This window comes from Capricornis sumatraensis, chromosome 7 (genome assembly GCF_032405125.1).
Source record: "Capricornis sumatraensis isolate serow.1 chromosome 7, serow.2, whole genome shotgun sequence".
NCBI lineage: Eukaryota > Metazoa > Chordata > Mammalia > Artiodactyla > Bovidae > Capricornis > Capricornis sumatraensis.
Window position 1 is genome coordinate 6,466,549 of NC_091075.1, and position 13,499 is coordinate 6,480,047.

A 13,499-nucleotide genomic window follows, 5' to 3' on the forward strand; every position below is an offset into this window, starting at 1 on the left:
GGCAGACTGAAGGAAAGTGACAAGATGAGGGTGGGGTGGGGGGGGTAGTCTACAGGCCATAGGTAGGATGGAGAAGGAACAAAGCAGGAGACAGGACGGACGGCAGCCTGGGTGGAAAGAGAGGCTAGAGGTAGGTGAAGTCTGAGAACACTAGCAGATTTACGATTGGAAAGGTAAGAAAACGTGGAGGACAGGAGGGAGCCGCTGGGGGTGAGAAATAGTAAGTAAGGTATTAGAGGAGGAACTGTGGAGAGGATGGCAGTGTTCGGGGTGTGACACAGTGAGCCCTCATGCCCATCGCATCCAAATAGTCAGACTGCATGAAGGGGAAAGAAGGAACTCTGCTTCCATCCGTCACGTGCCTGGATATCTCTGTTAGGCTGACTTCTGGGAAGGACAACGCCCCCCACCCAGCCCCCCAATCACACAAACATACCCACCTTGCAAAGCTTTCCTTGTTTCAAGCCTACTTCCTGCTCTTGCCTCCTACTCTAAAGTAAACAAGATTCTGCTGACATATGTCATTTAATGTTACACTGAGCACTATAATTAGATTCTTTTTTTAAAAAATTACTGTTTCCTTAGTGCCAATGACAAGATGTAACACACAATGAAGTCACTGAAGGAATGAAGATAAAGTTCAGATAAAGAAACCAGTGCTGAGAGGACTTAACACTGGCCCTGGAAGTGGGGGTGGGCTGGGCATAGGGGCCAGTGCTGAGAAGCTGTCTGTTGATGGGTGAAGCCTGCCTCAGTGGAGCACTGGATTCATAGGGAATTAATTTGGGATTCTGAGGGAGACTGGGAGGGACTGAATCATCAGCATGGAATAGATGAGGGTGGGGTTTAGTGGTAAGAGGTTTTGGAAGGAAGAAGAGTAATGAGAAGTTGAAACCAGCCCTCTTGTTTATTTTTAAACTTTAAACAAGTTAGTGCATGCAATCCTAACCACCACTCCAAATTAGGAAAAATCAAATCATTGTCTGAAGCCACACATGAATAAAATCATGAAACAAAACTTCACCCACCCGGAGATGAGTCCTCTCCAGAACTCAGAATCCCAGTCTGACAATACATTTATTCCACTGGCAAAATTCTCACTTACAAGGTTTCCTTCTAACTTTTTCCCATGTCTTCCTCATCTTTCTGAATATCAGCAGCTTGCAGTTAATAACCAACACCACAGTGGATTCATTCAGCCATTCACTCATTTATTTGAAACATTCACCAAACTGTTACTCAGTAGGTACTAAGGGCTACTAAGGGCTCTGTGCTAGGTGCTGGGGATTTAGCAACGAGCAAGAGGGACAGGATGCTTGTCCATTTATAAATATGCTGAGTACTTCTGTGAGTCTTTCTACTAATTTCTATGAAGATTTAACCAGGCTTAATTAAACATTCTGACTGAAAGATTCCTTTAAGAATCTTTTTTACAAAATTATTTACCTAAGACCTACATGCCAGTCTCCTGCTAGGGAAACTGACTTAGCTTTTACTGGATAAACACAAATATTGTTTTGAATAAAAGCAGTGGAAGGACTTCTAAAGCTAAATATCTCCCAAGGGGTCTCTGCTTTTAGTTTCTGGTGAGCATGTGAATCTCAATACGGGGGAAATGAAGAAGTCTCCTAATAATTTCACACTGTTGGCTCAGGACAAGTTTGTCTGGACCTGTTTCCCCAGGGGACGTTACAACCACTTCAAATATAAAGGGCAAGGTTGGGGAGCCACTAGAATGCTGGTTATGTTCAGTATCACTTCTGGGAGAGAGATGATGGTGAAAATGGATGGGGCAGAATCTGCAGAACAATGCGGCCTCCCCTCCGTCTCACCCAGAAGGTTCAGGGATGGACAAGATGAGGCCAGGCAGGGGGCTTGAGTTCAGGATGAGATGTTTCTTCTGATGCCTTTGGCCCCAGCACATGGGAACCGTGGGGGCATGCATATTGAAAGGAGAGTAGAGGGTGGGAGCCTCCTTTAGCTGCACATGATGGAGGCCACTGATGGGTGACTCCAGTGTGGAAGTGTAGGAGGGAACCGGGAAGCATCAGCTTAGCCCTGGAGAGTTGGGGCTTGCCTGTCAGGTCTGAGGGATCGTCTGCCGATAGAATGGGTCATGCTGCAGGGGAGCAGTGGGAACATCAGAGATTCATTTGTTATAAATGTGAAGGGGGGGCGGCTGAATCATCTGAGAATTACCCGGTTTTTCATAAGAGGAACACCAATTCTTTTATCATTGCTAGGCATTTTTACAGATTCAGTTCAGTTCAGTTCAGTTCAGCCACTCAGTTGTGTCCAACTCTTTGCGACCCCATGACCCGCAGCATGCCAGGCCTCCCTGTCCATTACCAACTCCCAGGGTCTACTCAAACCCATGTCCATTGTGTCAGTGATGCCATCCAACCATCTCATCCTCTGTCGTCCCCTTCTCCTCCTGCCCTCAATTTTACCCAGCATCAGGGTCTTTTCAAATGAGTCGGCTCTTCCCATCAGGTGGCCAAAGTATTGGGGTTTCAGCTTCAGCATCAGTCCTTCCAAAGAACACCCAGGACTGATTTCCTTTAGAATGGACTGGTTGTATCTGCTTGCAGTCCAAGGGACTCTCAAGAGTCTTCCCTAACACCACAGTTCAAAAGCATCAATTCTTCAGCGCTCAACTTTATAGTCCAACTCTCACATCCATACATGACTACTGGAAAAACGTAGGCTTGACTAGACGGACATTTGTTGGCAAAGTAATGTCTTTGCTTTTTAACGTGCTGTCTTGGTTGATCATAACTTTTCTTCCAAGGAGTAAGCGTCTTTTAATTTCATGGCTGCAGTCACCATCTACAGTGATTTTGGAGCCCCCCAAAAGAAAGTCAACCACTGTTTCCAGTGTTTCCCCATCTATTTGCCATTAAATGATGGGACCAGATGCCACTATCTTAGTTTGAATGTTGAGCTTTAAGCCAACTTTTTCACTCTCCTCTTTCACTTTCATCAAGAGGCTTTTTAGTTCCTCCTCACTTTCTGCCATAACGGTGGTGTCATCTGCATATCTGAGGTTATTGATATTTCTCCCAGAAATCTGGATTCCAGCTTGTACTTCTTCCAGCCCAGAGTTTCTCATGATGTACTCTGCATAGAAGTTAAATAAGCAGGGTGACAATATACAGCCTTGATGTACTCCTTTGCCTGTTTGGAACTAGTCTGTTGTTTCATGTCCAGTTCTAACTGTTGCCTTCTGACCTGCATATAGGTTTTTCAAGAGGCAGGTCAGGTGGTCTGGTATTCCCATCTCTTTCAGAATTTTCCATAGTTTGTGGTGATCCACACAGTCAAAGGCTTTGGCATAGTCAATAAAGCAGAAATAGATGTTCTTCTGGAAGTCTCTTGCTTTTTTGATAATAGAGCGGATATTGGCAGTTTGATCTCTGGTTCCTCTGCCTTTTCTAAAACCAGCTTGAACAGCTGGAAGTTCACGGTTCATGTACTGTTGAAGCCTGGTTTGGAGAATTTTTAGCATTACTTTGCTAGCGTGTGAGATGAGTGCAAATGTGCAGTAGTTTGGGCATTACCGCACAAACAGTTGGACACGACTGAGCGATTGAGCTGAACTTCTGACACCAACCGGATTTTGATTGTGTTTTATATATCTCTTAAAATTGAGGTTGGTGTCCCATTGTAGTATCTGTATTCATGCTCTGTCTATAATACTATGGGCTAGACTCTTGTGTAGACCTTTTCCACCGGTACCTAGTAAATTGCTGCCAAATGTAATTAAATGATATCAATTCAAGTTTCTTGTCAAGTCTCTCAGAAACTCCTCAGACCACCTTTGCAAAACAACGCTCCCTTCAGCCTGATTCCCCAGCCCCACTTTATTTTCCTTATAGAAAACTTCATAGTGGACATAAGTATTATTTTATTGTCTGTCTCCTGCACAGAATGTATGACCTGTGAGCGCAGGCACTTTGCTTCATTTATTGCATCATCCTACCCCCAGTGCCTAGGACTATGCCTGATCCAGAGTAGGAGTTGAATAGATCCAAGTGACTGAAAGTGAAAGAAATACCAACTGAGTATGTATATCAAAATGCTGTTTAATAATTCATTGACTCGATCATTATTTAGCCGCAGGACACAGAGCAAATTGTTCACCTATAATAGGCATCATTCTCCTATAAAATCAACAACATTGTTAAGAACAGAATCGCTGAGGTCTGGTGGCATTCCATCATTCTCAGAGTAGAAAGTGAGAAAGACCATAAAGAAAAGGACTTTAAATAAGTGGATGTGTAAGGAGAAGAGAATGCTGCAGACCTTGCTGAAGGAGCTCCTCTTGGTGAAGTTCAGTACAATGAAAAGCATTACTGAGAACTAGATGCAGAGCGCAGGGCTGCCTTCACACTCCTGCGCCTGTCTACAGCGCTCCGGGAGAGGTTCAAATTAGGCAGCGTGAGGCCACTGTAGAGGCGCTGGGCCACCTGAGAAGAGGCTTCCAGGGAAGAGGAAAGGCAAGCTGAAAGAGGAGAGAGAGAGAGTGTGTGTGTGTGTGTGTGTGTGTCTGTGGGCCTTCCTGTGTGGCAAGCTCCACATACTTTGAAATTTTGCCTCCATTTCCAGCAAATAATCACTCTGTTGTGACTGTGTCAGGGCCGGATGAAGCATGTGGCTCATACGTGAATGAAAGAAGTTTTATCCATACAAAGAACCACACTAGTTCTACATTTATTAATAATTTATGCAAAAAGCTCTTTATTCCCCAAAGCAGACTAGCTTATCTATCTTGTATCGCCACAGGACTTTGCTCTTCGGATCCTAGAATATATTACTGTGTCTAGAGTTGCAAGCTCTGTGCTCTTGCCTCCTGGAGCGCACTCCAGTATCTCCCCTCCCCAGGCCTGCGAGTCTGAGAAGGGCACTGTCTTTCTGTCTGCCTTCTCTGTATCAGCCTACTACAGTAGCCTTTTGTGTCTGTATCTTTGTCTCTGTCCAAACCCCCCTCCCCCGCCACAGATAAGCATATATTTTACGTTTAATTACTAATAGGAAATGAGCCAAATTTAAGTTATTTGAAGGTTCTAGGCTGGTTCTTGGAGAAGGCAATGACACCCTACTCCAGTACTCTTGCCTGGAGAATCCCAGGGATGACAGAGGCTGGTGGGCTGCCGTCTATGGGGTCGCAGAGAGTCGCGACTGAAGCAACTTGGCAGCAGCAGCGGCAGCAGGCTGGTTCTGAGTATAGAAACTGACCCCAGGCGGAGGTTTTAGGTAGGTAGAACAGGGAAAAGGAGTCCAAGATGGCAGTGGCTAAAAGACAAGGAAGGGAAAAGCCCGTGAAAATAGAACAAAAGAAGGTCTGAGGACCGGAGTGAGGACCTCAGGTAAGACAAACAACACTCCTGGGTGGCCCAATTTACATAGGACAGGCCCAGGGAGAGATAAACATATAAACAGAGGCGCCAGGGCCAGCGCTCTCTCCCCCACGCGCTGGGGCGCTCTTCTCCTCGCCCCTTTGGATCGACGTGCTCTCACGCCTCAAAGATGGATTTTCCTGCTACCTTCTAAATAAAATAGAGCTGTAACACTGATTTGTCTAAGAGCAATAACATGGTCCATTCGAGACCTGAGAGCTATAACACGGTCTATCCAAGACCTGAGGGCTGTGACACCCCTAGGGGGCTTTAATGTCCGTCACTCCAAATCTTTGTTGAGTCGAGACAAAGAACCGAGGAACATACACTCGCGTGACAGAGGTTTTGAAATTTTCCAAGTAAGACACCAAAGAAAAGACATGGCTATCTAACAAGCAAGAAGTGACACTTTCTTTTTTTTAAAACAAAAATAAACTGGGGAATTTTAGAGCGTGGTCAAAGACGCGCTCTCCTGGACGACAGTGACAGTCCGGTCTTCCAAAAAGATGCGCGTGCACCGTGCCGCGCGTGCACCGTGCCGCCCGAGCACGGGGTGAGGCCCACGTTCCTGCGGCCACAGAGCGGAGGAACATCCCTCACGCCAAACTCGGAGTCCTGCACTGTTCCCGACGGCCTCCTCGCAGCACGAAGGCCAGACTTTGCCCGGTGCCCTGCGGAGCCGACCCGCTCTGGGTTCCAAAGCAGCGGCGGCCGGGCTCCACCCAGGCTGTGAGGACTGGGAGCAGCCGCGCCCCACGCAGGCGCACTGAGGCCTGAGGCGGTCGGGGGCGCGCAGGGGCGGTGCGGGGAGCGCCGGGCAGGGCCGGGCCGGGCGGGGCCGGACCGAGCCGCTGTGTTTCCGTTGCCTGGAGCAGCCAGTAAGCAGCTGCCGCGGCGTCCTCCGCTCACCCTTGCCGGCTCTGCCGCCCCGCCGCGTTCCCCGCAGTTTGGGTCTGGGTGAGTGAGCGCTCGCCGCGCCCGCAGAGGGAGCGAGGGCGCCGGGCGGGCGCGGCCGCTGGGCGGACAGCGGTCTCCGGTTGCGGGGAGGACGGGCGCCGGGGGTTTGTCTGGGCGCCTCGTGGAGGGGTCTAGTCCGCTGAAGCCGCGGTCTTTTTCTTCTGTTGCAGTCCTGTGTGGCTCACCTTCTCCTGACCTGGGCAGGCGCCATGGCACAGGTAAGGCGGTGCGCCCCCGCGCAGCGCTCGTTACCAGCTTTGTAAACTGCTCAGGAGTTCCAGAATTTGTTGGAAAGTCAGAAAAGTTTAAGAGTAAACTGAATCTGCCTGCGGGAAATCTCCTATTCCTGTTTCGTTCCCCCTTTGCTCCCCTGCCTGGGGAAAGTCCACCGGAACCTGCTCCCACCCGGCGCTGCAGCCCGCGGGCGCAGCCGCCGGTGACGTGGCCGGATTTCGTGCGCTTTTTTTTTCGTGAGTAAATGTGTGAAAGGGAGCCTTTCAGAAAGCCCAGAGTTGCTGAAGTTAGAACCAAAGCAAATGCAGCTCACTGGTCATGTGATGCGAACGCGTTTCTTTTTTCTTTTGACTTTATTTTCTGTAACTGTTTTGTACTTTAATACTAGAGGTGGGCGTTGGCTTTTTCTAGTAGAGTTGTAGTGGAGATTTTTCCTATTGCTCAACCTAGCCCCACCCAAAGGAACTGATTCCACCCGGCCCCATGCCAAAAGATTAAACCAAAGAGCTGCTTTTCCTAAGTAACTCGTGCAACGAGTTCTGAATTGAATCTGCCTTGGAACTGTTTCAGAATTTGATTACCTAATAATATTGCTTTCTTTGCTGTGCATATATTTATCAAAAGTGTAGGGAAGAGAAAGTCGTCTAAATTATGTCGAACTCTGTTAACAGTTGACTGTGTCATACAGTCTTCAACAGTGAATAAAAAAATCGGTACTTAAGACAGCTCCACCCCGAAACTAATTTCACAGAGCCCATCGATCTAACTGGCTTGCTAGAGTCCAGAAACTTTTATTTAAACAAGTGTTTAAACTGCTCAAACAATGCCCTCTTTCATGTATAGTTCACTTAAAAAAAAAATCAGATCGACTTACCAAAGTTGAAAAAGGTTTTATAGTCTTCTCCAAGAGAAAATGGGAGGATTAAGAGAAGTTGGTAATTTTATTAAATTTATACAGTACTTCCATTCTGACTTCCTCTTTTGCACTTAAGAATTACAGCAGACCAATTCTCATATTACTTCAAGTGGAAACTTTGGTTTAGATTCTGCCTTTCTTTGGGATTAACTTCGCTGACAATTATTTTTCCTATCTTGATATGCTGGTGTTGATGTAAATGATGATTTCGCAAGCATCAGAGAATAATTCTCTTTATTCTAGCTCATTCGGCTGTTTCTCTTATCTCTCTTGTAAGTTTACCCCGTGATTCCTGAAGTTTTCCAATCAATTCCTTTCATTATGTAGACTCCTTACCCAAAATAGCATAAATGAACACATTTTTTCCAAATGTGGATATTAATAATTTCAAAGAAAATAAATGTAATTACATTAATTAAAAATAATGTAAAAGCCTTTGTATATGCAAAACCTGGGAGATTGGTGACTTGTATTATAGAATTTTGTATGTGATCTCTATTACAGTATAACCAGGACTGTTTTCTAGCCAAGTCAGTTTTTAGTTATCATAAAAGTTACAAGTAATATTAAGAAATACAGTGTGGAATTTTACAGTAACTTTGTTATTATCCTTGGAAACCATGGAAGTGAAATAGTTTGTTAAAATATTTAATATTAAGATGGGAGTTTTGTTGGCTTTGTACTTAACATTTGATGGTGTGCAGAATGCGCACATTATGGAATTGCACTTTAACTGTCTAAAATTTCCTTTGGGCTCTGAGGTAATTGTAGGAAAGCTGAAGCACTTCAGTGTTAGGTTTCAGACAGTTTCCATGGTAGTTCCATCTGTTGATGTGTGGTGTGGGAACCAAAGGCCTCCACACTGTGGCCATCTGTAGAGTAATGGAATCATGCCTGGCTTGAAGAGGTGCACATTCTGGCAATTTAAAACGTATTGTTAAATGTGAGTGTCTCTTACTTACTGAAAAATGAAAATATGAGCTAAATCTTCCATACCAATGGTTTTCTCTTTTCACTTAATATTGAGACCACCCTGCAGATAACAGCAGATACCCAGGAATCAGTTATCACATACCTAGATGAATGTCATGACTGTTTTATTAAGAAAACAGTATTGATAGATCTTTGACAGATAGTATTGCTGAATCTTTGACAGATACCCTGGAGTTTCTTTTTTTATGTAAATAAATACTAGGGATATTTTATACTCTTGTGCATATTTATATTGATAACATTAATATAATTCATATCAATGCCCCCTTTTTAGTTAAATTTTACCCTAATGATGTCAGTGTAGGGGGACAGAGCTATAGCAAATGTTGGAAACTACTTAAAAGTGACATGATGTATAAACAGTGGAATACTACTCAGCCATGAAAAGGAACACATTTGAGTCAGTTCTAATGAGGTGGATGAACCTAGAGCTTATTATACAGAGTGAAGTCAGAAAGAGAAAGATAAATATTGCATGCTAATGCATATATATGGAGTCTGGAAAGATGGCTGATGAGTTTATTTGCAGAGCAGCCATGGAGACGCAGACATAGAGAACAGAGCTGTGGACACAGGGAGAGGGGAGGGGAGGGTGAGATGTGTGGAGAGGGTCATGGAAGTGTACATTACCGTGTGTACAATAGGCAGCCAATGGGAATTGCTGTATGGCTCTGTATCAACCTAGGGGGTGGGCATATGTATACCTATGGCTGATTCATGTTGAGGTTTGACAGAAAACAACAAAAAGCAATTATCCTTCAATTAAAAAATAAATAAAATTTTTAAACAGTGACATAATGTTAGATAAATGCATGTGGAGTTAGAGGCATTTGTGGGGCAGCTACTACTTGAGCTCTGACCTCTCTCTGGTCCTAATCTTTGTCCGTTAGTATTGAAATATGTGAGATTCAGCCATTTAACTGTTATGGGAGAGAACTGTTCTAACCTGAAGCTTCCCAGTTTTTCTTAAAGAGAGCACACTGGTTAACTGTAAACTACTCATGACATACAAGAAGAATATAAATTACAAATGTGCCTGTGTGTAAACAATACCTGGGTAATATTTACTTTTTCTTTTTTAGATTTGAAACTATTCATTTGGATGGTTTTATTTTTATATGGTTTGAAACCACAGCATTCATGTTATTTTCACATAAAGTGCCAAATGAATAATAAATTATTATGATTATTGAATCAGTCACATAATCTACTATGTTAACTTTGGATATAAGCTGGTTGAAGATATTTACTAAGGAATAACCAAAGAGCTGTTAAAATTGCCTGAATTACTATATATAGCAAATATTTTTGAATCTTTTCTCAGCTTTTTTCCTCTCAACAGTCAACTTCTGATTATAAAAGTGAATTTTTCATTATGTTTTAGGGTCATCTCTTTAATCTGATATGCAATATTTTGGGTTGGATTTCTTAAATAGAGTCCTGACCTGTTTCTCTCCTCTGGCTTTACTTGCTTACACAGGTTTTTTTAAATTTCAGTATTTAGCTAGAACCAAATTACTTCATAGATAGTCTAATTTATTTAAGTACTTAAAAGTACATTGTGTACTTCTGTGTTCTTTGGTTTGGAAAATCAAGAGTTGGCTCTGTTTCATAGACAAATGATCCATATAATACATTTTAATTCAACTTAAGGTTTTTATGTCATTTAGCTATCTTTTAAGATAATGAAACTTTAAAAAGTTAGATTTTTGACTGTCTAAACTTAGTTTTATTTATAGTGTTGTTTACAAGGAGTTAATATCTTCAGGGCATTAGGAATGTCATGAAGCACAAGGAGGCTGCATAATTTTTGGCTAGAAGCTTCATGAACATCATAGTTATCAGCCTGATTCATGTTTAAACTCTCCAAGATTTGAATAAGAAATTGTTTTGATTTGCTTGACATCTTTGTTCAATGACAGTTGACAAGGTCCTGTGCAGAGCAAGCAGTATCAATGGAGATCGAGAAATTTGAAATGACCTTCCTTCCAGAGGAGTTGGCTGGATTTTGAGTGCCTTTTTTCTTGCCATTCACTTTAAGGTCAAATCTCTCTGTAGTTACTCCCTTCGTGGTTCTTAGGTTAGCTTACCTTTTACCCATAGCCTCTGCTGCTTTGGGTTAGTCTCTCTCAGTTCCTAATTCCTTCATTTTGGATGCTGAGAAAGAACTCGATCGCAAGCTGTTTGACAGCTTGGCAGGCCACTAAGCAATTCATTTTTGTTGTTCAGTTGCTAAGTTATGTCCAACTCTGTGACCCTATGGACTGCAGCATGCCAGGCTTCCTTGTCCTTCACTATTTACTGGAGTTTGGTCAAACTCATGTCCGTTGAGTTGGTGATGCCATCCAACCATCTCATTCTCTGTTGTCCCCTTCTCCTCCTGCCCTTAGCCTTTCCCAGCATCAAGGTCTTTTCCAATTGAGTCAGCTCTTCACATCAGGTGGCCCAAGTATTGGAGCTTCAGCTTCCATATCAGTCCTTCCAATGAGTATTCAGAGTTGATCTCCTTTAGGATGGACTGGTTTGATCTCCTTGCAGTCCAAGGGACTCTCAAGAGTCTTCTGCAGCACCTCAGTTCAAAAGCAGCACTTCTTCAGCGCTTAGCCTTCTTTATGGTCCAACTCTCACATCCATACATGACCACTGGAAAAATCATAGCTTGACTATATTGACCTTTGTTGGCAAAGCAATTTGTTGTTCAGTAAACCTAATTCTCTTATCTTGAACTAGTGCCTGTTTGACACAGGTGGCAAGTTAGAGGTCTAGTTCTGAAATAAAATTTATTCATATAACCTATATACTATTCTAAAACTTCACAAATATATCAGTTGTTTTTTTTTTAAACAAAAATTAGTGCTCCTAACACCTTTGCTTTGTGTTTCATGGACATGTCTATTGGTTTGTAGAATATGTAAATCTGTAAGCAGTTGATTATTTGAAAGGAGTGCATATTCCAGTCGGTGTCATTTTCTTTGGACTCCAGTTCCTAACTGTTCTCTTTACTTTGCCATTCATGCATATATTTGTGAACGTTTGAAGCTTTTGAATTCCTTCTCTGTGCCAGGATTCTTAGAGGCGGGATATAAAGAGGAGAATGGAACTGAGATTTATTGATGCAAAGTTGCCATTGTTCTCTGTGTTTGGTGCTTACTGTACAGTTTTGGAAATAAGTATTACTGTTTCTGTTTCACAGAAGAGGAAATGGAGGTTCCTTAGCTGGTGTTAGTCATAGGGGACAAAAGAGGAAAGGCATGATACCTTGAGGCAGTGAGAGCAAAAGCTCATGCTCAGGGCTGTAGAGGAGTTTGGGAGGCAGGGCCCAGCGCTTCAGGCAGTCAGGTTCTGCTGGATTGAAGGGGCAGGCAGGTGGGGTGATGGAGCCTGCCTTGGGAAAGGGTGCTGGAGAGGCTGTCCAGGAGCCAGAGTTAACACGGGCCATTCTGTGGGGAATGGGGGGCTACCGTATAGTCAGAGGCTGGGCTGTGCCACGGTCAGGTTGGCATTAACGAATATGGCCCCAGGGTCATGCCCGGATGGTGGTGTGGGAGTTGAGGAGGGAAGGGGAGGCTGGACGGCTACTTGGGAATCTGTTGCTGTAACCACTGTGAAATTTTAAGATCTTAACCTAGGCAGTAGCTGGGACTTTGGGTAGGAGGGGACTGTAGGAGAGAGTGGGCAGATTGGATGCATGAATGAATGGGGGCTAGTGAAGGGCCACCACCCTTCAAGATGAGTGGCTTGCTTGATGAAGCGGTAGATTGTGTTTTCCTTTTGAGAAAGGAATGCAGGTTTGAGGTGAGAGAAAAACAGTTCATAGATTTGTTGACCTTGAGTTCTTTATAAAACATTCAGGTTGTGTAGCGGGTGTATATGAGTTTACCCTCTTTCATCTCTATAGGTCATCCGTTTGTTCACGTATAAGGGCTTCCCTGATAGCTTAGCTGGTAAACAATCTGCCTGCAGTGCAGGAGACCCTGGTTCGATTCCTGAGTCAGGAAGATCTGCTGGAGAACGGATAGGCTACCCACTCCAGTATTTTTGGACTTCCCTTGTGGCTCAGCTGGTAGAGAATCCCTCCTGCAATGTGGGAGACCTGGGTTCCGTCCCTGGGTTGGGAAGATCCCCTGGAGAAGAGAAAAACTACCCACTCAGTATTCTGGCCTGGAGAATTCCATGGACTATAATGTTTCATCTCTGTAGGTCATCCTTTTGTTATGTATTATTTATCTCTTCTTGAAACTAAAGATTTGAAGTTTATTTTCTACCTCTGTGTAGGACCAGCCATGTTCATTCTGTCTCTTGTTTCAATGCAAAAGGAAGTTGTGAATCCATGTACACTCTTCTCTAATATGAGAAATCTATAAACTTGATTATTTTCTGAAGCTTTGGTGAGAATGAATTTGTTAGTAAAATAGGTATTCATGTGCTGTGTGCAAAATGGCCCATTGAACAACTAGATACAATAGCCCCTTCATCAGAGGCTAATGAATTTGCCCACTTAACTGATTCAAAACTATCACCATTATTCATAGACAGTTAAACTTTCCATTTTATTAGTATTTGCCAAGGGAAGGCATTCTTATAATTAGCAAGGTGATAGCCATAGGTGCGTTAAAGGAATACAACAGAAGTCTAACTTATATTGACAAAAATCTTTATTAAGTTACTAAACCTTTTCTTCTACTGTGTGTGCGTGTGGGCCCAGTTGCTTCAGTTGTGCCCGACTCTTGGCAGTCCCATGGACTGTAGCCTGCCAGCTCTTCTGTCCATGGGCTTATCCAGGCAAGAATACTGGGGTGGGTTGTTATGCCCACCTCAGGGATCTTCCCAACCCAGGTATCAAACCTGCATCTCCTCAATTGCAGGAGGATTTTTTACCGCTGAGCGTAAACTGCTTTATAGAGATGCTTTTTTTACTTACACCTAACATTTAAAGGTCAAAGGTAGTTGAATAACTAGACAAAATGGAAGGAACCAAAAAGGAGCATGAAAGGGAAAGG

The 13,499-nt window shown here is 43.6% G+C and overlaps 1 protein-coding gene across 1 annotated transcript in view; it reads left to right on the forward strand.

Annotated features, from left to right (window-relative positions):
* The first annotated feature begins 6,217 nt into the window (after positions 1 to 6,217).
* The window catches only part of ANXA5 (annexin A5), a 32,382-nt gene continuing 25,100 nt past the window's right edge, over positions 6,218 to 13,499 (forward strand). The window contains exons 1-2 of the mRNA XM_068975024.1: positions 6,218 to 6,356; positions 6,527 to 6,574. Coding sequence (XP_068831125.1) covers positions 6,566 to 6,574 — 9 coding nt within the window. The 5' untranslated portion in view covers positions 6,218 to 6,356; positions 6,527 to 6,565. The remainder of the gene's footprint in view (positions 6,357 to 6,526; positions 6,575 to 13,499) is intronic.